The sequence below is a fragment of the Thunnus thynnus genome, chromosome 10 (assembly GCF_963924715.1).
Source record: "Thunnus thynnus chromosome 10, fThuThy2.1, whole genome shotgun sequence".
NCBI classification, from domain to species: Eukaryota; Metazoa; Chordata; class Actinopteri; order Scombriformes; family Scombridae; genus Thunnus; species Thunnus thynnus.
Genome location: NC_089526.1, coordinates 28,504,435 through 28,528,527, shown reverse-complemented (window position 1 = coordinate 28,528,527; position 24,093 = coordinate 28,504,435). Strand labels below are relative to the sequence as shown.

Sequence of the window (24,093 nt, the reverse complement as noted above, 5' to 3'; positions counted from 1 at the left end):
CCATACTTAATTGTATACATATATACTGTATATCAGCATTTATGATACAAAAAATGTTAAATTCATGTAAAAATGTATGAACCATATAGAAAAACCATTATAAGCCATTATTTCTATATTCTGAAATAGATGTGCTATATATGTACATATACAGCATATCTGACATAAAGTATATGTTTTGGACACTGGACAAAACATATATGTCTATAATGTAAATTATAGATATAGATACTTAAGATATATACTTTACATACATGGCAATATACCAGATTTTCTCATGGGGGCGACTCCATTAAATAAAGCAACTGAACTTTAATTTCATAGTATCTTTTAAACTCAAAATGACTACTTTACAAATGCAGCACCCGCTGTAGCTGAACCCTCAGTGTTTTAAAGAGATACAGTGACACCTGGTGTTTGAAGACGGAACTGCACTCATTGTTTTGGAGGAAGGACGTGGACAAACTTGCAGCCCGCCTGCAGGAACCGTACAAGTTGTGATCCAGACATGTCAGCGCAGGAGGAATTCTTTGCGGGTAAATTGTAGTATTTCAGTGCTCAAAAGTACTGTATACACTACTGTCTGCTGTGTACGTGTGCGCGTATGTGAGTGTGAGTGTGGTGTGGATAGAAAGCGTCCGATGTGCAGCGAGCAACAACGAAGGCCGTGCTGGAATTCTGCAAAATTACAACCCACATAGATTTACTTGCCCAAACACGTGTTTGTATAGTTGAGGACACTGGATCTACTTCAGTCTCTCCACTTTGACACATATGGTCAGTGGTGTGACAGCTGCAGTAGGTTGTATGCAATGAATGGCTCAGACGTTTTGCACAGTTTGAAACAGTTCACACACTAATCAGTTCACTACTAATCATTAATTCACATTCATTCAGGAATAATATTTCACAGTGTTATATTCTGTGCTCTAATATCTAACACGGTTAAAGTAACTGAACATAACGTTTATACTGCACAGGCATTCCCAAAATCCCTTATTTACCCAGTGCTGGACCAGGAGATGTCCTGAGCTTCAAACATTACAATGCAGAAGAGGTAGGAGTGACACACACACACACACACACACACACACACACACACACACACACACACACACACACACACACACACACACACACACACACACGACTGAATAGATAATAAGTGTGATGGCTGTCAGAGCTCAGTGTTCCTCTGTGCAGGTGCTGATGGGGAGGAAGATGGAGGACTGGCTGAGGTTCTCAGTCTGTTACTGGCACTCCTTCTGTGGAACTGGTACTGTAAAACCTGACCATTACATTAACTACTACTGTTAACACCTGTTACTGTGTAACAGTATTTTAGATGGTACATGTTTTGTCTTTCTGTATGTTTACCTCTTTATGTTCTCAGGTGCTGATCCTTTTGGGTTTCCAACCCTCCACCGGTCCTGGAATGAAGGGACTCCCATGGAATCAGCCAAAAAGCGGCTGCGGGCTGCTTTTGAGTTTTTCACCAAGCTTGGTGTGAGGGAACTAACTTTTATAATTAAACTGTCAGCTACACACAGCTGATCAAAGTAAATATTATTATACATTACACTATATACAGTTTATTCACTTTGTGACTTCTTCTTGTTTTCACAGGTGAAATATTACACATTCCACGACAGGTAATTGACCAAATGTTTTTTGTCTTTTTGTTTTGATTTTTTTTAAGATTGCAGCTATTTATGCTTATTTATGTCTGTAGGTTTACAGTATTTTCTTGCTTTTAGCCCTACAGTACTTGACAATATGAAAAAAATATCCCTGCTAACTCTACCTACCCGTAAAATAACATCCACTACTAATTTAATATATTTAAAAGTAACAAAATCTAATGAGGACTAGTCCTTAACTGTCCTCTGTTTCCCACAGAGACATGGCTCCTGAGGGATCCACCCTGGAGGAGTCCAACAGGAATCTGGATGAAATAACAGACCTGGCTCTCCAGCTACAGAGCCAGACTGGAGTCAAGGTGCTGTGGGTCACCTGCAACCTCTTTGCTCATCCCAGGTCAGTGTGTTACTCAGATGTTAAAGCTGAAGCTGTAGTTTTTCTTAAGCTGGGCTTTCACCAGGGCAAACGGGTCCTCCTCATTAAGACTTAAAGCTCTGTTAGGTGAAAGTTAAGCATGTAATCATGTATCTGAAAGTGGGTTTATGTATTAATTGCAGTATTCTGGTTGTATATAATTTCACTTGCCAGCCACTTACACAGCTTACACAGAGTAGACAAGATGGAAGTTGATTTTGAGAGAACATTTACATTTATTGTAACAGGCTGTATTTGACAGCAATGTACCACCTTATTTATAGTGCAAAACAGGAGTAGGTAGGTTTAAAAAGTATTGCAACTAATTTATATGGTATATTTATATTATATGTTTATAGGTACATGAACGGTGCAGCCACCAACCCTGACTGCCATGTTCTGGCCTACGCTGGTGCTCAGGTCAAGAAGGGGCTGGATGTTGCCAAGAAACTGGGTGCAGAAAATTTTGGTACGAGTGATTTGATAGTGTCACCTTAGCTAAATGTAAAGCAATATCGCCATGTTGCTTCCTCCTTGTAATCAGTGTGTATGTCTCCTCAGTGTTTTGGGGTGGAAGGGAGGGTTTCCTCTCCATCCATAATACTGATGTCGCTGCTGAACTGAAGCACATGGCCAACTTCTTCAAAATGGCAGTCAGTAAGTGTGTGTTTGAATGTGCGATGGATTCCAACTCTGTATTTTGAACAGTCTGTGTTCTGCATTATGGATGTGTAACAGCTCAGTTTCATGTCTGTATATTTGTCACCAGAGTACAAAGAGAAGATTGGTTTGAAGTGCCAGTTTCTAATTGAACCAAAGCCAAAGGAGCCCTGTAAACACCAGTATGATTATGGTAAAGTTTCCCAAATTTAAACAAAACCAATATGCTATTTATCTTACAGTTTTAATAATGCACTGTTTTCTTCTACAGATGCTATGAGTGTTATAGGATTCCTTAAGCATTATGGTCTGGAGAGTCACTTTAAGCTGAACATCGAGCCCAACCACACCACCTTGGCAGGACACTCCTACGAACATGATATTGTCATGGCCTCTGCGTGAGACACCTTAACTTTTTTCAAAATGTTGCTTTGTCACATTTTTGCCACATCTCTTACTTTGCCATATCCTAAATGTTGCTGTATTGTCCTTGCTTGCTGGTGGACAGGCTTGGCATGCTGGGTTCAGTTGACTCTAACACCGGCTCTCCTGACCTGGGGTGGGACACAGATCAGTTCCCCATGGACATCAGGAACACAACCTTGGTCATGAAGGTGAGCTAATTTCTTTCACTTGTAACAGCAGTTTATTGGAGATGACTGTTTGTGATGGTGACATTTTACAAAGACTATTGGACAAGGGTAAAAATGAGCAAACATTGTTAATATTGGTTAAAGCAGTATTATGCAGTAATATTTTTGGTCACTTGGGGGCAGCAGAACAAGCTCATGGTGAATGTGTTAGCAAACAGTTGCCTAGTTACACATCCAGCACATGTGCAGTTACATAAGTATGCATCTGGGGTCGTCTGTTTGGCCATTCACCTATGGTCTGTAAATCCAGTAGTCCCTAGCTATACTCACTAGCTAGCCTCCAACTTTACCTGTCTATGGTTCGATGCTGGGCAGGTAGTGCACAGCAGGTTCATCAGAGCTTTTTAATTGAAAATAGCTCCCTTCTGTGACTGGACAGGGGGTTGCAGACTGGAAAACAAAAAACAAAACAAGCTAAAAGACAGTAAAACAGCCAGTACAGCTGAGGGGAACTGCAGAATCAAGTGTTTGTTACTTTGAGTGACTCCTATTACATTACACATAGTAATTTGATCCATTGTTAATCTGAAAATGAGGATTGGTGTAGCTTTAATGTTCATATAAATAATAGGTTATGCTACTCTCTGGCTTATGAATAATCACACAGATAACCATCTTTTGTTTGTTAGAGGAAGCAGTGACTCATGCCAGTAGTAGCACTGAATCAACTGCACAAGGTGAGTTTACATGAGAACAGTGATGAAGGAACTGAGTTATTCTGCAGTGTTTAATCTTCTCCAGACCATCGTTGAACAAGGTGGCCTGCAGCCAGGAGGCCTGAACTTCGATGCTAAGGTGCGCAGAGAGTCCACCGACCTGGAGGACCTGTTCATCGCTCACATCGGAGCCATGGACGCCTTCGCAAGAGGACTCAGAAATGCTGTTCGCATCATTGAGGACGGGCTTATCCCTGGCATGGTGAAGGTACTGTGTGTAGCTCCTTGAAATTCAGGTACCAGTTACACAATGTTTTTTGGTTTTTTTTGACTGGTTATGTGTGATTTAACAGGAGCGCTACTCAAGCTTCAGTCATGGCATTGGACAGAAAGTGGAGGAGGGTTCTGCCACCTTAGAGGAGATGGAGGTAAGACTCCAAATGAGCTCAGCAAAATGTGATTGAAAGAATGAGTGAGGAAACGAGCAAACAGGGATCATTAAATGTTACATACATACAAACATACATACATAGAAAACATCCTGAACAAATCCTGTCAACATTTTGAAGGCACACTGTTTTTGTTTTTACCAATTTTGACCTGCTTAAAACTTTTCAGCCATCTTTGTGAATACCACTTTATATATACAAGAGTCTAACAACTGAGTGGAAATCTAAGTGAGAGACTATGGTCCCAAAATGAAAATAATTCCCATGTTTTGTTATTTCAGGCTTTCATCAAGCAGAACGGTGATCCGAAAGTCACATCAGGGAAGCAAGAAAAATATGAAACCATCTTTAATCACTACATATAATTAAGGATTATCTTCCTGTATCTGCTTATTATAAATTTGACTGTGAATAGAAACTGTTACACTGTTTCGTATTGCTGGTGAAACACAGGTGAACACATCAGTCTGTTAGATAGAGTACTTTATTAATCCTATTGGGACATTACACTTGCTTGCAGGCTTTTTACTAAGTGAGACAATACAAATAGAGAAGCTGAACACTGAAATGAAGTGTTATGTCATTGTATGTAGAATACACAGAGAGCCTATATTCGTATTAGCTGATAACTAATGTTACATAACATAACTATGTAATAAAGCACATTTTCTCAATGAAGCTGATGAGTGATCACATTTATCTTACAATTTATACAAGTCTACTCAAATATTAGCTAAATTATTGAACCTGATCAATATCCAGAAACATTTTTTGATACTGTATTGCAAGAGAACACAAAATGTCTGAGTTTAGATTACATAATTTCCAAGGCTGAACCCCTATTTTGTCATGCCAAAGTCTATATTACACATACAGTATATACTGTATGTCTACAGTATATACTGTAATTGTGAGCCTCATGCTCAAACCATTTACTCCATCCAGTGGGTTTTAACCAGTTCCTAGTTATTTGTTTCATTGCTGCAATTCTGGTCTATTTGGTTTATTTCTATAGTTAGTTCATGTGGTGTTATACCTAAAATAACCACCTTAACTAACACTAGTTCTGTGGTGTTGAAACAATCAAAGTTTTTGGTTCAACTGCTTTTTAAATTCAAAATATGGTCATAGGCTGTAACTAATAGCCAGTAGGTTTTTAGTTTGGGGGAAGAAAAAATAAATATGTGAGATGTTTCCATCTTTTCTTTTTTGCCATCAGCCTGATTCTGATTATTTGATTTGCTACATTTAACTTGTCTTGAATATATGAAAACTCCCTCCAGTATTCAAGATTCAAGATTAGTTTGTCATTTTCTTGTGTATTTGCATACACAACAAAACGAAATGCTGTTCCTCCCAGCCCACAGCAGTACAACAACGGAAAGGATAGAAAAAAAAGAAGAGAAACAGAAACCAAAACAAAACAAAAAAGAACGAGCAGTTAGCAGCAGAGTGCATTAAAGTGCATGTAAAGAGAAAAGTACACGTCTCAGTTAGATGTAGACACATCTTACATGTCAGCGAGTGACCAGCACTGATAGGGGGATTATATAATCCATTTTTGCTGTCCGGAGAACATTAGGCAACATGATTGTTGGAACTGCCGGTTTGTATGGGTTACAGTACAGTATGTGTAGTTGGTTGTTCATATCCACATACATTATGACAGAGCTGTTGACTTTTCCAAACACAAGCTTTATTTTACCACTGGGCATTGGAAAGAGTTCTCACTCTGGACCCTTTTCTGGACACCATCAGTGTGAGACTGAGATATATGAGCCTGAATGTAAACATGAGCAGATGTGACACTTGTTTCTTCTGTTACAAACATCGATTATTTATTAGGTTTAAATTCAAACACAACGACTGCACACATATTGCTAAAATGTCTACTTTTATTTCTTGACTAATTATTGAGATTTTCTTCAGTAGGCCTATGCACAACTTTAGTTGCCATGGTAACAGATTGCCATCCCTGTCTGAGATAAAATGGAGTAGTAGAGCGCCTGTGATAAACAGACCCAGGGATGGTCCAGGTTAGTACTTCAGAGTGATTCATCCTGTCCAGTATGAACTATCTTTGGTCCAGGTCCTCCTATCATTCAGCCTCTAAAATATGAAACGCGCACCTTTCCACTGACATCACATCATACTACTATCCTGCCAGTCAGCTGTCCAATCAGCGGCCGAAGGGAGGCCGAGTGCCGCTGCGGTTGTCCAATCGGTGGATAGCGTGAGCTCTGCTCACCGGCACGTCACTCCTGATTGGAGGGTTGAGCTGTAAAGGAGGCGGGATGTGAAACCACCGAATCCGAAGTAGTCCGTCTTTCTCATTAGCATAAAATATGCAGCATCGCTCCGACTGTCTGCTGGTGAACAAATTATCATGAGGCACTGAAGTAACAGTTTATTTTGGCTCGGTTGACTTGATTTTGGAGCACCTGAGAAACAATATCCCGATGAAGAATAATTATTAATTATTTTTAGTGCATGGTGATTTTTTGGTCAGCTTAAAGAAAACCTGCTTCTCAGTATTGCTCTTTCACCATCACCATCAGTTTGAATTTTTTTTATTTTTTAAAAAACTTTTTTTACATCCAAAAAGATGTGGACTTTCCTGGGAATAGCAAGCTTTACATATCTGTACAAAAAATCCGACTCAGTCTTGACTTTCACTCACAAAGAGCTGGTGATGGCCGCAGCCTTATTTCTCACAGTCGGGCTGCTGCTCTCATATGTCAGGTATTTTCATGGCCAGAAGCTCAGAGTCTCTCAGGTCTTTCATTTATTTCTGAGCCTCTTGTCTTTTTTACCTGTTATCAACCATTTCATCCCTCAAACGTCAACACAGAGGAGCGAGAAAGCAGAGAACAACTGTAAAAAGGTAAGACACTGAACAAAGGAAGACAAAGACAGATTTTTAAAAATGCAAATTATATAAAAAATGTTTGAATATTTTTATGTATTATTCGGTTTTTAATTTGCGTGAATATACAATTTGTATATTTATATGAATACAAGAACCTATGGTTTTATTTATGCCTCCTTTAGTTTAACATAAGTGCTGTAAATGTTATATATTTATGTGAAATAATAGCCAGTATATATTTTTTGATATCTATCACTATTGAGATAGATATATTAAGTTTTCTAAAATACATTTTCCAGTGTTTACTTTACAGTCCAGTTGAGTTCGGACTGTGTGTATGATGAGTGCTTCTGTCTCACTTCCTTCTATTATTTCACCTCTCTTTCTTCACTTCAGAACCGGAGAACCAGGAAGAGGGTGGATGTAGAGGCCTCCACTTCAGAAAGTGTCGCCACCAGTGGCTCCTCCATGGCACAAGAGCCAGATGTGGTGATAGTAGGGGCTGGGGTCCTGGGCTCAGCAATGGCGGCAGTCCTGGCACGGGATGGCAGGAGGGTGACGGTGGTGGAGAGGGACCTGAAGGAGCCTGACAGGATAGTGGGGGAGCTGCTGCAACCTGGAGGCTACAGAGCTCTCAAAGAGCTGGGACTGGAAGGTCAGTGGTGGAAGCTGCTGTTGTTGGTGACCTGCAAACATACTCTGAATGGACAAACTGTGAGATAGCTCTGCCTCTGCTTAGTTGTGATAGAGGTTAAAGGCCCTGAAAAAACATTTTTTTCAACCACCTTTAAAAAATGAGCACAAGGGTTCCACATAAACACACTATTTTCTGCCAAAGTTAGAAACAGTTTTGCTTATCACACATAAGAAATTCTGTATTTTTAGTTTTGGCTGTGTACATCTGACCGGTTTCAAGTGGGCAAGGCTCAGTTGGAAAAAGGAGATGTGACATGCACCAATCAGAATCAAGCAATACTTTAATCAAAATCTGATGATTGGTTGTTTGGCTGTTTGCTTATGATACCATTACTGTCAGTCAAATCAGATAAACCACACCTACAGTACACAGCCCTGATGAAGCAGATTAGCTTGAGCGTCAAACTCTTAAATAAGAATGCATGCTAGCAGCCCTGTGAGGCTGTACACAGTCACAGTGGTGCTAAGTGTCAGCATGCTAACATACTCACAATGTCAGAGGATCACCAACATTATCTTGAGGGTGACACGAATGTCTGTACCAAATTTAATGGAAATCCATCAAATGATTGTTGAGATATTTTCAGCCTGAACCAAAGTGTTGGACATAACTAAGGATCCTTGTTTTTTATGAACTTTAACTTTGATTGTTGCTTATTTATTTGTACATATTTAATGTTATAGAGAAATACTTAAGATTTGAAAAGTTTTCAGGGGCTGTAAAATCTTAAAAACCTATCTACACTTATCTACATCTCCTACTTTTGGTCAGTATAGTTTTAATGAGGAAATTCCATATGAGATAATGGCTTTTATTTGCAGTCACTGTACCATTACACTTATGAAAAAAGATAAGTGTAATGGTATTATGATTATGAATTATGAAAAACATCAGTGTTCCTAATATTTTATACAGTCAATGATATTATTTTGTATGAGTTCCTCAAACCTCATCCTCCTCACCCCCAAAACAACCCTCCAGTCTGACCAAATAAATGTAAATGGTATATATTTAAGTGAGTTCATAGGGCCTTACAGTGTGCCTGAGGTCATCAGTATGCTAATGAGTTGCAGTGATCACCATGATTTTTGAAAACCTCCTTTATTACCATGGTAACATCTTTATTATTAGGATTTTTTCCATCATGTTTATACAGGATACTTTCAAAAGGCTCATCTTACTGGTTGCAAGTCATGTTGAAAAGACTTAATGAAAAGTTTACATGATAGTTTACATTTACATTTGCAGATGCATGATTGTCAGACTGTAAAATAAGATGATTTTTCCAACCTTAAAGCTACTTGAGGGGATAAAAAGGGGGAAACTTTTTATGTTAATGGATTAAAAATGCACCCTTTCATCAAATGCCCATTGTAGCTTTTAACCTTTGTTCCATTAAATCACACACACGTGAACAGCAGCAGCAAACTGGATGAATAATGAATGTGTGAGGTCAGATTGTAACCTGTTGCTCGTGTTTGCCCTCAGGTTCGGTGGAGGGTCTGGATGCCCATCTGGTCAACGGCTATGTGATCCATGACATGGAGAGCGGCACAGAGGTGGAGATCCCTTACCCTCAGGAGGAGGAAAGCATCCAGTGCGGACGGGCTTTCCATCACGGTCGATTCATCATGGGCCTGAGGAGAGCCGCCCTGGCCGAGCCAAAGTGAGTAGAGTCATGAAAAACAGAATTTATGTGCCAACTGGCTAATGGGATAACACTGAAGGAACCTGAGGGACCATTTAACATCTATGCTGTGTTCAAATGGTGCTCATATATTTAGCATATACATGACTAGTAAAACTACTGGATGCATTAAATAGTATAGATTATAGATAGATTTATTTTAATGGGGGAGATGATCAGTGGTTGGTTCAATGTATTTTTACCTTTTAAAAGTGTCTGAAAAAGCTCTAATGCTTAAAAAACTAGTCATAAAGTGACCGGTAGTCGCTACCTTTCCATGTTTCCTCTGCTGTGCTGGCATATGGAAATTATATGTCTAACTGTCTAATTGCACCCCCCAGTGTCACAGTTGTAGAAGGCACTGTGACCAGTTTGGAGGAAGAGGACGGCTGTGTAACCGGAGTCCATTACAAGGATAAAGAAACTGGAGACGTCAAGGTGAGAAGAGGAAACTCTGTGTGTACATGTTGAATAAGCTGCTAAAAAACCTTCTAATTCTGAGCTTCTCTCATGGAAAGAAATCCTGCCTTAGGTGCAGGGAGTGTGTTAAGAGTCTGATTGTGAAGATGATGACTGTGTGCTCCTGTGTCCTGTAGGAAATCCGTGCAGCTCTCACAATAGTGGCTGATGGCTGTTTCTCCAAATTCAGAAAGAGTCTGGTTTCTGGGAAAGCTCGCACGTCTTCTCACTTTGTTGGATGTCTGATGAAGGTACAGTTTTATTATTGTTTTGTTAAGTGTTTCAGGGTTTTTTTCAATTAAGTTTGGCATCATACAACATTCAAAAGTACAAAAATTTAATTTTATCTGGACACAATCCTCAAATCTTTCAGATTTCTTGTTAAGCCCAAAGACAGATCCCACACTGCACCTTAACTGTAAATATTTCCAGAAATCCCCTTAATCAGTAGGTTCAATTGTTCAGAAACACTTTAGTTTAAGTCCCCCTATTAAGCATTTATAAGCAGTATATAAACATTTAATGAATGGTTTATAAGACACTATAATATAGTTGTAAGCAGATACAAGTATCAGTGACATGACCTTATATCTGCTACAACTACATCATAGTGTGTTATTAAATGTTTATATACTTGTTAATAAATGCCAAATAGGAGGAATTGTATATCAAATTGGAGGGTATTCCATATAATGTGAGTGTTGAACAGTCTGTTATTTCTGTCTGTCTTACTGTTTTCTTGTGCAATGACTTCATGGTTACCTTTTGTTACATGACATTTAAAAGTGCAGTGTGATGTAGGAAATCAAATATGTGTGCAAACCTTACAAATGGACCTTTATCGATTCTAAATACCACCTGTAGTGAAATAAAAAGTTTCCAGATATTGATTAAAACAAGGTTTCTTCAATCCAATAGATCACTTTGTAAACTGAACTGGAATGAGGACATGTATATCTATCACTGAGTTCTCACTCTGCTTCTCCTCAGGATTGTCCCCAGTTTAAATCCAACCATGCCGAGCTGGTGCTGGCCAATCCAAGCCCCGTGCTCATCTATCAGATCTCCTCCTCACACACCAGAGTGCTTGTGGACATCAGGGGGGAGATGCCACGCAACCTCTTAGAGTACATGGCAGAGAAAATACACCCGCAGCTGCCAGGTAAAAGAAGGAAATATCACTTTAAAAATGGCTATAATTATCTCTAATGAACAATGACCTTCTGGCTTGAGGATGAGCTCCTGTAGCGTGATAAATGATCAAAGTTTGTAACTAGATTATTTGAAAATCCTCCTCTTGGAAAGGTTTTTTTTTTATCAAGCGATCATGCCGAGTCTTGGCAGCTAGAAATATATCCAGATTTCTTCCTGTGCTGTTGTGTGATCAGCCAAGGAAGGTGCAGTTGAAGGATTTGACATTCATGCTGAAATATCAAAGCCACAGTATCAAAGCACCAGCTCTGCTAACCTTGACAGAGGTCCTGCTGAAATGGCGGAGTCAGTCACACTGATGCATTGATAATGTACATTCAGACACCAAAGAAAAGGTTTTTTCTTCCTGTGCATGTACCCAGCATGCACCTTTTGGGTTTTCATCCCCAGAGCCAGCTGAGTGATCGACCGCCTGTGGTCTCTCTCTTTCTCTCCTTCCTTCAGAGCATTTAAAGGAGCCTTTCATGGTGGCGCTACAGAACGATCGACTCAGGTCCATGCCTGCCAGCTTCCTCCCCCCCTCCCCTGTCAACAAGCCAGGTACTGAAGTGTTATTGACTGTTGTTGGAGGTGGTCAGAGGGAATCTGTTGAACTGATTTCAGCTTGTGTACAGTGTGATGCATGTCTTGGAAAGAAGTGCTTCCCTTTGGTCATTACTGCATGATGAAAGAAAGTGAAACACTTTCCTGGCTGTCATCTAATTTGCAATTAGTCTGTGTTTCAGGTTAAATTGAAAAACTGTTATAAATGCATATTTTTCCCCAAGGGTTCCCAAGTACTTTGTTTTATGGATAAACTAAAAAAAAATGCTGAATCTTTTTTTGGCTGATAGAACCACACTTACATTTAAAAGAATAGTTTGATATTTTGGGAAATACATTCATTCATTCTCTAGCCAAGAGTTTGATGAGAAGATCAATACCACTCTTGACAGTGAGAGTGGTATCAAACTTCTCATCTAACTGTCAGCAACAAACTAAATGTGTATTTCCCAAAATGTCAAACTATTCCTTTTGAAACAGACTGTGTATGTCATGTAAGGAGTGATGACAAACTTAAACACTAAACACTAAAAGCTGTCTTTCACACTTCATCCTGCTCACTGTGTTTGACATTCGTTGGAAGATTACAAAGTTCTGAGCTTATAAAAACAAAACAAAACAGAAGAACAATTAGTGATGTGTTTTGGATGTGAGACAAACAGCAGTGTGTCGTCTGCAGGCGTGCTTCTCCTGGGCGATGCTTACAACATGAGGCACCCTCTGACGGGAGGAGGGATGAGCGTTGCGCTCAACGACGTTCGCATCTGGAGGAGTCTGCTCAACAACATCCCGGATCTGTACGACGACGGCGCCATGCTGCAGGTGAACACAAGACCTTTTGGAGAACATTAACAGGATTCAAATTATCCAAATACTTTAAAAATGAATAAAATACAAACAAATATTTTTTCTGCAACATTAGAAGCAACTTGCATACTGTATGCCAGCCAGCAGAAGTTATTTGGAGCTTATAGTGCATCACATTTGCCTGTTATTCCCTCTGCCGTAGGTGAGGGACTGCAGACCGGTGTACAATATTACACTAAGCTCTTTTTTTTCTTCCTCTCAATAGGCAAAGAAAAAATTCCACTGGGAACGCAAGTCATCACATTCTTTTGTGGTGAATGTGTTGGCCCAGGCCCTGTATGAGCTGTTTGCAGCCACCGACAGTGAGTCTCTGCCCATCACAGCCTGCATCTAATGACACATAGAAAACAATGACAGAGAATTAGAAAATACTAATTATTATTATGCATTCAATAAGCAAAACCTGAATTTATTTCATTCAGAAAATAATGGTCATTTTCTCATCATATCCATGTGGCTGTTTTGGATTGACCAGATTCTCTGCATGAGCTGAGAAAAGCCTGCTTCCAGTACTTCAAGCTTGGTGGACAGTGCATCGCTGGGCCCATTGGACTCCTCTCAGTGTAAGCAATAAATAATGTGCTCCATGATTATGCAGAATGAAAGAACTGTAGTCTTTTTATACCTCATCATGGTGCACACAAGAAATTGAATATGCGCACTTCCCCAAAATGTCAAACCATTCCTTTAAAGGCAAATTTAAATACATGAGACTGAAAATTTTGATGCACTAATAACATCTTGACTTTCATCAGGTTGACGCCCAAACCAATGACCCTTATTGGACACTTTTTCGCCGTGGCGGTGTACGCGATCTACTTCAACTTCAAGTCCGAGTCCTGGAGCACCAAACCCCGAGCTTTATTCAAAAGCGGAGCCATCCTCTACCGAGCCTGCACGGTCATGTTTCCCCTCATCTACTCTGAGTTCAAGTACCTGGTGTACTGAGGAGTTTCATATGGAAATCTCTACATGCTGTATTACATCTGGACACACATAGACCAAACTCTATATGAGCTGTATGGCTTAATTAGGAAAAGCAAAACAAACGTTGGTATTTTTCAGTAGCTGTCATGTTTGTTCAACCACTGAATAAGGCACTGTTGTCATCTCAAACTTAATGATTTTACCAATGAGGATTTTCTATCTTATGCCCCTGCCTTACTGACAGCTGGAGATGTTGCCATTGTCTTTATGTCCTGTTTACTGCCTTTTTCCATTTGGAAATATTTGCATCAATGCCTTGGTGTAGCTGTTTGTGCTCGCCCACAGTTTTATGCTTGAGGCTTGTAACGTTCAGTATATTAGCTCACACCCTGATTACACTGAATATTCAGTGCTGTGGAATTATTCCTGCCTTGTATAATTGCCATGTGGAACATGGCATCCGAATTTCTTAATAATGACTTTGAGATAAAGCCACTTTCCTGCTGGTATATTTTCTTGTAGAGCTAATTTGGGCTGTATTTAATATGAGGATCCTTCTGTAATGATGATGTACGTTAATACAAAAATAATTGTGAATCTAAAGCACTGATGATGGGATGTCATAAGACAGAAGCTTTCTAAAAAGTTATCTTAACGTTGTAATTTATACAAAATGATACTTCTCTTGTATATTTTCAGCCTTTTTAGTTGAGAAATGTCTGCACGACTTTATGTGTTCACACTGTTTGCTCAGAGGATCATCTCCTGCCTTTCTCTCTGTGACTGTTGATCTTTATATATTGCAATAAGGGACTTTTTTTGTAACACATTTTGGTGCCTACAGTCAGTCTGAAACATGCTGACGGTGCAGCTGACAAGACTATAATCCCAGAACCCAACAATGATCCCTGCACTTTTTTAGTCCTGCTGGATATCAGTACAGACTTGACACAGCGTGATGCCTGGGGGGATGTTTGGGTTTAACTGGGACCCGAGATGGAAGGAATGATGCTCAAATCAGGACCGAGTCAACAGATGATGCTCAGGTGTTGTTTCTCCTGAGCTGACACAGACTAGGAGCTCCTGAACTGTAAATCACCACAGCTGCTCTGCTCTGTTGTGTTGGGCTTGATGGGCCATTAAATAAAACATACATAACAAACCAGACTTGTGTTTCAGTTTACTGGTTTTAGAGCAGGTTTCCCCTGATAAATTGTTATTGGATAATTTGTATAATTACACAATTAATTTTACTGATAGTACATCATCTACTATTAAGGATTGATTAGACCCATGGGACAGTTAATGAGCAAACCAGCAAGTAAGTGTAAAGTGAATTTAACAATAGCGGACCAACACTTACACATGCAACCATTAGATGGAGCTCACTCACAGCTGAAGGATTTCATCCTGTTTCAATCAAAGCCCAGTTTATTATCCTGCCTCTAACAGTTCGGCTCTCAATAGACTGGATTAAGTCACTGCTGTTCTGTAGCTTTGAAATTCAGGAGATTTTTTATTGGAGCACAATGAAAGCTGAGTTTTTAAAATTAGTTTTGGCATTAATCTTTTATTGGAGGTTTTTACATCCAGAGGAATACTAAATGCTGAAAACTTTTTTAAAATTATATTGCAGTAAATGTAGCTGTTGGCCACTGATCAAAGCGGGGCCCATACTTGTGTGTATAATCTAAGGACTTAAAAGGACTTGCTGGATGAAATGAAAATCTAAAATGTATATACTGACAGTGACATCAGTAACATAGAGCCTCATCAAATCACCTTTTAATATAAGTTTTAAACTGTAGCTACATCAACACTGATAATCAACAGTGGGGTTTCCATGATATGAGGTGTTTTCACTAACACAGAGAGGCCCACTGGTGAGCTTGGTGGAATATTTCATCTACAAAAGTCAAGAGACTCTTTTAAGGTCACTGAAGATGTAAATTTCAAGGGTTTTCAATGACCACAGGAACTCTGTTACAGGCAGGCAGGCAGGCTCCCGCTCAGATGTAGAATACTGTTGTGTAGAGAGACCTGGCAAAACAAATACAGGCTTTTTGACCATTTCTCACATTCCTGTATGTCAACATCAAACTATGTTCTGTTACTGAGTCTCCAAATGTCATTGAATTGAAACGTTCAGTTGTAGCATGTATGGAGTCTGTAGTATGCCACTAAAATAATTAGACTTTTACAGTGTTTAATAACAATCCATTAATAAACTGATACATTTGAGTAATTATATGTTGAGGAAATAAAATTGCATTTAAATGAGACAGCAGAAATGGGTAAGTAAACAAAATATTAAAATGATTAGATTTAGGTTTTTGTCTTTAAATGATAAATTTCATTGAATACAAGTTTAATCTTAAAAGACTTTAAAATTTACACCTGTCTGATTATCAGATTCCATTTATTTCTTTGCACATTTAGTTTCCATTTCATGGTCACTTTGAGTTGCGTGAGCAGTGTGTTACCTAAAATAAACTATTAATGCCTTTATTAATGTGACTTTAATTAAATGAATTTATAATGTATCTTTAACAACGGTTTAAAAATCTATTAATTTGACATTATGAAATTCTGTAATCATTCCCCATATACAAGGAACTACATGGTCCAGAAGTAGTGACTCCACGAAGGATAAAACACTTAATACTTCTATTAGGCAACTGACTGTAATGTTAAAAAGTAACTAAGTAAAGGTTGAAGCATGACAAATTCAGACATATCCCAGGTTACAACAATTAGTTCAGCTTTATTGTTATTTATACATCACTGATACATTGTATTCTGGTGAAATAATTGGAAGAATTATCCATATTATTCTTTGTGACTCTCCACAAGGACACAAATACTGGTGTGGAAGACCAGAAAGGGGGGAAGAAAGCTCCTTGGGGGAGGGTTACGCACTGTACTCTCTTCCCTTCACCTGCCATCATCTGCCTGTCAGAAGTCAGTCTGCCTGCCTGCATACCTACCTGACTGAGACTCACCTGACAGCCACATGAGGAGAGAAACCGAGCCCTGCTGCCGTGTTTATACAAGTTCAACCCCCCTTCCTACCTTTAAGTAATCCTCCTTTTTAGACACACAGAGCATTAGGGCATACCCTTATTGATATTGGTAGCAGCAAGCTTTCTACTAACAGTTAACATCTTAATGATCTAAACAAAAAAGTACTGTACAGCTACTGCTAAGAGAATCTAAGAACCTGGCGTTGACGCTTTTACACCAGATTAAAGTGCTAGAAGCAACCCACCAATCCACACTTTATTATATATATGTATATTTATATAGCATTTTCATATATATATATATAGATATATATATATATGTATGTGTATATATATATATATGGAACAAATCTACTATTTTAACATTAATTTACAGGGTAATATACATTATATTGTAACAGCTGAAATATCAGCACAAATAGATCACTGTCACACTTAACAGCAAAATATATATGATTATATAAATCCATATATAATCATATATACCAATATATAATTGTCATATATGCATGTAAAACAGTTAACCACGTCTCAGGCTTTTCAAATGATACCCAGAAAAGCAATTGTGTATCAAGACGTAAAAGCTTTACAAGTTTCTCTCTTGAAAGAGCGACAGGTGGCGGCAAAAGTGCCACGACCTGCGGGTATTTGAGGTCACATGACAGTTATTTGCATATTCCACAAATCTATTGCAACACGTTACTGTCTACAAACAGTACAGCCAGCATCCTGCGAGAGGAGCTGGTGTTAGCTGGACTCACACGTACACCCACTGAACAGAACATTACGACGATGGGTGATCTGATTATAGCTATGTGCTTTCAGATGGTGTGCTATGACAGTGAACAACAGGAGGACTACAATACACAATACTCTATAGTTTAGCCTCAGAAGACAACCCAAAACTGTACTGTACTGTAAAAAGACTCACCTGTCCCCCCCCCACAGCAAATATTCTCTTCTCTGAGCTAAGTGTCATCGTATCCTGCTGCTGATGCATTTTGTAAATTGGTGTTTTACCACAAACCAGACACTCCACCACCATCAAGAGTAATGGAATGTGTTCAGCTTTTTTGTTAGCTTGCCTTTCTCTTCCTCTAACTGGGTCTCTCTCCGTCAAGGCTGACAGCACAGTGAGTAACATCCTACTGAATGAACAAAGTTCTAGGGGGTTTGAGAGGGTGCTGGGGATTCCTTGAGGTTCTGTAAAGTTCAGATGCACAATCTGGACCAGTAGGGCAGTTCTCTCTTCTCACAGCAGTCCCAAACCTCAGCCACCATCATCTTCACCACCTCTCAGGTGAGAGGAGCTCCGATGGTCATTTCCTCTTCAAGGCCCGATGGTCCCTTTTACCTTTCTCTCCTTCCCTGCTTCCCTCTCTTCATCCCTCGGATGCAACCTCATCTCACTGTATTTTCACCATGATTTTCACTGCTTTACACACTCCCCCCTACTCTGCAAAGAGGCTGCACAAGGCTGTAACAAGATACACACAAAGGTAATTTTTCACAAAGAAAAAAAGCTCCGTAATAACTGCAGTAGTAATGCACAACAAGCATCCGATAGCTGGCTTCCACCCTGGGGAGCCCTGGTGATGTGCAGTTAGGTTTGGGACGTTGCCATAGTTCTAAGGAGGAGGACTCCTTGGTTTGCCCTTTTGCAGGACTTTCCCTGTGGTGCACTGTCTTGTTATTCAAAAGCCCAGATCTCTATGTCCTGCACATAGAAATCCTCCTTTTTTGACAGCATGGGGTTCCCAAATGTTTTACAGGAGTGACTCCTGCCGTGGTAAAGGTCTCCGTCCAGCCACAGGCCAAACTCACCACTGAAAGACAAGAAAGGAAAATGAACTTAAATCAGATGGCCACAAACTTCTCTCCAGGTTCACATCTTCTGTAGCATCTTTACTGGGAACCAAACTTACTTTTGCACTATGAGAGCAGCTACTGCAGCATATCACACTTTTTAATAGCATTATTTTACTTTACCTAACTTGAAAGTGTATTGCTTGACATATCACTGCATATCTTTGGATTATCATAAAAAATGGTCCTTTGGTTCCCAAACCAACCCCGTCCTTTCACTGCACAGTCAATGATCATCTGTCAGGATACTGGATGTCACACTGCACTTTCACACTGTATCAGATTCAATGACAGAGACTAATAATAACTTTATAATGTTGCTACAAAAGTTGCATTTTTGTCATACTGCTTGAGAAGCAGCTTGAGCTCACCTGCCTCCACCAAAAGCTAAGGAGTCCATATCTCCTTTGATGAAGAACATGTTGTCACCTGTCCATTTGTACACCTGTTGCAGACACAATAGAGCATATATTAGAAGATATTTCATGACATATTCAGTATTGACATAATCTAATATTCTCTCACAGTGGGAGGATCCCGAATCAACATCTGAAAATCCAGTTAGAGCTATCAGACACACTCAAAGGAAATGTCTCATCATCAGATTTCTATATTCCTGTCAAAATCCTCTGATGTCAACTATGTTTAGAGCAAGTCAGATGAATCTGGGTTTGGATTGTATTCAGATATTTAGTTGACCATTGTGATTGTGATTTTAGCAATTCTTCTGAAGGCAAAATATTTGTTTATGGAAAAATGAGACAATCCCGGGAAAAACTGGTGCAGTCTCATTCACTAGTATGTGCTAGAAATGTTTTTGTGCACAAGATAAGTGTGCACACAAAACTACCATCGGATTCATGACATGTGCACTCTGGCCAATTTTGTTCTTACCACCAATTTAGTTCTTACTGCTTTTGTTCATTCACTAACATACCACCATGTGTATGTTAGTTAATCAGAATCATTCTCAACTGACAGGCGCATGCCCGCTATGGATAATAAGCATACTACCACGCCCCCATTTCTCTATATAAGGAAAGCGATGCAGCAGTGGAGAGAGCTGTCACTCACTGCAAAGAGGGCTGTGATGGTAAAAATGTAGAAAAACTTTACTCCTTGTGAAATGCAAACAATAGTTTCAGAGGTAGAAGCCAGAAAATGCAGATTTTGCTAGTAAACATGTTAATGGCCCAACTGTTTGGAGCCTGATTATGAATCCTGTATACAGCCTGCATACCTGTTGCACCACTACCATGCACTACGTTTGTAACAAAATAAAAAGTTAGTAAATGTGTAGATCTGTGGGATTGTTGTAAATAAATATCTACTGCTGAGCCAGGTGCGCATCATGTTTCCTCCAGAGCGTCGTCCCTGTACCTCTACTGAACTGTCAGGCTGTGAGGACACTGAACAGGCTGCTGCTTAACCAGCTGCATATATCACATCTGATGCTCTCACATTCCAATAAGGAAATTCAGATATACAAGCTATTGTCATCTAAAAGTTGGAATTATATTAATATATTAATAATTTCATTACATCTATGATGTAATGATGATTTATGAATGACATCTTAGCTATTCATTTTATAATTAGTAAATAAATTGTGTATTATTAGCAATTTCATGTTTTTAAATGTTGTTTATTTAGACCCAATCATTTTTTATGATTTGTGCGTAGGCATGGTCTAAGGCTGTTCTGAATTTGTTCACAGTGAAAGAACAAATTCAGGTAAACATGTTGATGAATCCTGGATTTGTGCTTGAAATGTTTAAGTTTTCACAGTTTAAGCTCAGATTTGTGCATTAGCACTGTTTGTGAATGAGGCCCAAAGTATTTCTTTCAGCCTTTTCATCTCAGTGTCCCTGGGTGGAATCCATTTAGTGTAAAGCTCAATGTTGAGGCAACGAGAGCATAATAGAGAAGGCAAGTTACGAAACACTTAACACCACTGAGTTGTGAGGCTTTAGAGTAATTTACAAAGAAAGACAATCATGTAACTGTATCATGTATAAGGATGTTATAGATGTGAATAGAAAGATGTTTATCACTGCATGTATGGGCAGCAGAATGTGTTTGAGTGTCACATGCATTAAGAACAGCATGTGACTATGAGAGCATGTTTGCAGTATATATGTTCTATGGTGTACTGCATTACACTCAAGTCTCATTCTTTTATTTTGCCACATTAGCAATGAATTAGTAAATTACACAGCTGTTTAAAGTCTGCACTAAGTATACACACTTTGCTTCAGACAGTCTTTTTCTAGAGTGTTTTCAGTTCCACACAACAGTGTGGTGTTAGAAATGTGTCTGCTTTTACAGCAGTATTACTTGACCTTTTGGCTACTTGGGGGCCATGGAAAAATCTGTGAAAACAACACTGACATATTATCACCTTATAAAGTTCAGATGTCAAACGTGTAAGCAAACAATTGCTTATTTATGCATCCAGCAGACACAGAGCAACATAAATATTCATTTGGAGTCATGTTTCTGGGCACCTGATGAATGTTCAATATTCACTCTCTTTTTACTCTGTTGACTCCACTAACTCCTGAGAAAAATATACAAATGCTTCACTGTGTTCACCAGCTAGTCACTAACTTAGTTTGTCATTTGGCTTTCTCATAGCGTTTCCCCTGAAAGCAACTTCCTTCTGCAGCTGCTGAGAGTGAACCAAAACAGCAAAGACGCAGAGTGTAAAACCAAAACAATGAGCTAAAAGAAGCTAAAAAGCCCTGTAGAGCTGAGGTGAGTAATAATACTCTGTGGGTTTGTCACTACCAGCAAACCCTTCCACATTACACACAGTGATTTGACCCATTGTTCATATTACAATATTGATTAGTGCAACTTTAAAGCAATAACAGCCATCCATAGATCAGTTCTTGGTGTCCTCTAAGCATTAAGTATATTGTATATTAACAAAAATACCCCCTGCTTATCTAATGTCTAAATCTAAAACTTAATTTAAATTTCAGAAAACGTTATATTTAACAGAAATCCAACATCTTCAAGCAGAGGAGGGCAGTGTACCTCAAACTCTGGATTGAAGGTGAAGAGGAAGGTCTCTCCGGTGCCATAAAAGCCATCGCTGACTTTAAAAGGCTCAGATGCCAACGCACCAAACACCTGGAGAAACAAAACACAAGAGAAACCGATTACCGTGTACTAGGAACATCTCTAACCTCAATGGGAGAGTTAGGAGAAACTTATGTTACAGTAAAACCTCTACAGTATGTTTCTGTTGAATTTGCAGCTTACCTGGCCGTCGCTGTCCTTAATGACCATGAGCACTGGGGTATCCTGGCCCTGCATGGCTCTGTACAGTGTCTTAATGCTCATGCCATGCTTTGATGTGCCAAAGGCCAACGTCCATGGGTACCCGATGGTCCGTGGTGGGAGATTCTTGGCAAGCTGTGTGGAGAGAGGGAAATAATAAAGAAAAAGGAGGTGAAAAAAAAGAGAAAGGAAATGAAACACTGAAAGGCCACAGCCGCCAATGCTCAATTACATCTGCAGTGACCTTTTAACACCATCTGGCGTTTATAGAGGAGTAACAGGGCTCCAAACACCAAGAGCCGTCTCAGGAGAAAGAGAGGTCCAGCACTCCCTGAGAGAGCCTGCTGCTGACAGCCTTAAGGATTAACAGCGGCTGTGGTGCATAGGGAGATAAAGCCCGCAAACGCGCTGGACTAGCAGTGCAGTGTATGCTTCATTTTAATGGCCAGATAAAACAAGACACTGCCTGAAACATGGAATTAAAGTGACAACTTTTTTTACAGAATTCTGCTGCACCATTTCTGCTGTGTGGAACAAAGACCTTTCAACGTTGTGTTCATTCTCCAATAATTCATCAGTCTCTAAACGCTTTGCTCTTTTCTTGTTGGTTCAGCACATCCTCCTGTGGTGGAGCTAAAGCAGGTCGTGTAATCAGCGGGCTGGAAACGTTGCCATGAGCAGATGAGCCCCGATTTGGCTCACCTCTGCACCGCTGTGAGCTGGGTCTAAGCTCCCAGCTCTGTCCTCAGGGTGATTAAAGGAAGCCGCAATTGGCAATCTATTGGTCAATATGCCAACTGGGACTCATTTGGAGACACGTGTGTGTTTAGGTGCGTGTGCATTAACCCACAATGCCTCCAAGGTATACACCACGTTTCCAACAACATAAAAAGTTAGTGACAGAGATGTCCCTTTAATGTGTATCCCACAGCTACATTCTTTGCCTTTGATTATTTGTGAGACTTAATGTTGATGAAATTACTTAAAATCACATCAATTTTAAATAATGCAGCATATAATAAAGTACATGTTCTCTTCTGTGATCATGAATCATATATACAGTACTTGTTGTTACCTGTTAGGGTTGGTTACTGGTTTCTGTACCTGATGTGAGGAGTCATCAGGTCACCTACATGCTACGACTCTATAAATACTATTCATGTAGAATATATTCCTCCACCCACCAGCAACTAACACAAAGTAGATGTGCAGTGGGCAGATGTCTCATTGTTATTACAGCCGTGAATACATTTACTTCCCAAGTACAATGTTGTAAAATAAGGGTGGTCCAGGAATGGATGACTTAGTTTGTTTAACATGCATCAAATTTGAAAGTGAAATAACCAGTGAGTCCTCTGTTTTTGCATGATAGCATTCAAGTCTGCCACATGACACAACAAAAGCTACATCTTGAATGGAAAATGCATATATGTTACATAAACGATATGCTTTATGTAGAGGGTTGTGTGTGTAGTGTTGCAGCGTCTACCTTCTCTATCTGGTCGGCCTCCAGGAGATCGCTGGGTTCTCTGAGGTTGGGTTTGAATGTTTCGGGCTCCAGCTCGGTCTTGATGGACGTCGTGCCATGCTTGGAGTTCACCTCTTCCTTGGTGGTGATCTATAAATACACATTTATTGTCAGAGATGCATGTAAACTGACAAGTAGTGGTTTAACTTGAGCTCCCAGAAAGCACTGATACTGGATGGGGTTCAATTATAGCTAGTATTTGTTGCATCATATCAGGCTACTAAAACAACAGTTTAAACTAGTTAGGCTATCTAGAGCAGTAACACCTAACAAGCTACAACTTGAAAACAGAGCTAGGCTGATGTTATGTTTACACTGAGTGAGACTGGAGTAGGGTCAAATGTAGAAACTGTAGTGGTAAATAATGAATTCTAGATAAGGGATAACGGCTGGGATGAGAAGGGTAACATGAGGAAACTAGCATTTAATCATAGCCTAACCTGAGCAACAAAGCTCTCATTTCAACATTTGTGTGTTTTGAATCCAGCACTTTTCCTGCCAAAATTATAAACGCAGTGTTTTCTAGCATCACACTGATAATACAACAATTTCATGATGACAGCTGAATATCTTCCTGCCTCTCTCCAACGCCAGATGACTAGGATTGGATTGGCAGAACTGGGAGAGTGGGCAAAGACACTGTCTGGGAGAGGA

At 39.5% G+C, this 24,093-nt stretch overlaps 3 protein-coding genes across 8 annotated transcripts in view; 2 read left to right on the top strand and 1 right to left on the bottom strand.

The window, feature by feature from the left end:
• The first annotated feature begins 399 nt into the window (after window positions 1-399).
• Window positions 400-5,151, top strand: LOC137191902 (uncharacterized). Its single transcript, XM_067602374.1, has 14 exons — window positions 400-536; window positions 981-1,057; window positions 1,204-1,276; window positions 1,394-1,506; window positions 1,627-1,652; window positions 1,900-2,037; window positions 2,415-2,524; window positions 2,617-2,712; window positions 2,825-2,908; window positions 2,987-3,113; window positions 3,224-3,329; window positions 4,110-4,292; window positions 4,378-4,452; window positions 4,755-5,151. Exons 1-14 carry the CDS (start codon window positions 509-511, stop codon window positions 4,836-4,838), a joined length of 1,320 nt encoding a protein of 439 aa, XP_067458475.1. The 5' UTR covers window positions 400-508; the 3' UTR covers window positions 4,839-5,151.
• Window positions 5,152-6,228: 1,077 nt separating this feature from the next.
• On the top strand, window positions 6,229-14,901 carry sqlea (squalene epoxidase a). The gene is made up of 11 exons (XM_067602371.1): window positions 6,229-7,357; window positions 7,739-7,997; window positions 9,528-9,705; window positions 10,068-10,164; window positions 10,323-10,436; window positions 11,176-11,347; window positions 11,842-11,937; window positions 12,620-12,762; window positions 13,013-13,109; window positions 13,283-13,370; window positions 13,563-14,901. The coding sequence occupies exons 1-11, from the start codon at window positions 7,079-7,081 to the stop codon at window positions 13,753-13,755; spliced, it is 1,716 nt and encodes a 571-aa protein (XP_067458472.1). The 5' UTR covers window positions 6,229-7,078; the 3' UTR covers window positions 13,756-14,901.
• Window positions 14,902-16,478: 1,577 nt separating this feature from the next.
• Window positions 16,479-24,093, bottom strand: part of oxr1a (oxidation resistance 1a) — a 178,559-nt gene continuing 170,944 nt past the window's right edge. For all 6 annotated transcript variants that reach the window (XM_067602365.1, XM_067602367.1, XM_067602368.1 and 3 more), the window contains 5 exons: window positions 23,401-23,529; window positions 21,894-22,046; window positions 21,666-21,761; window positions 18,995-19,068; window positions 16,479-18,583 (listed from right to left, as the gene is read on the bottom strand). In XM_067602365.1, the coding sequence (XP_067458466.1) occupies window positions 18,448-18,583; window positions 18,995-19,068; window positions 21,666-21,761; window positions 21,894-22,046; window positions 23,401-23,529 (588 nt within the window). In that variant the 3' untranslated portion in view covers window positions 16,479-18,447. The remainder of the gene's footprint in view (window positions 18,584-18,994; window positions 19,069-21,665; window positions 21,762-21,893; window positions 22,047-23,400; window positions 23,530-24,093) is intronic.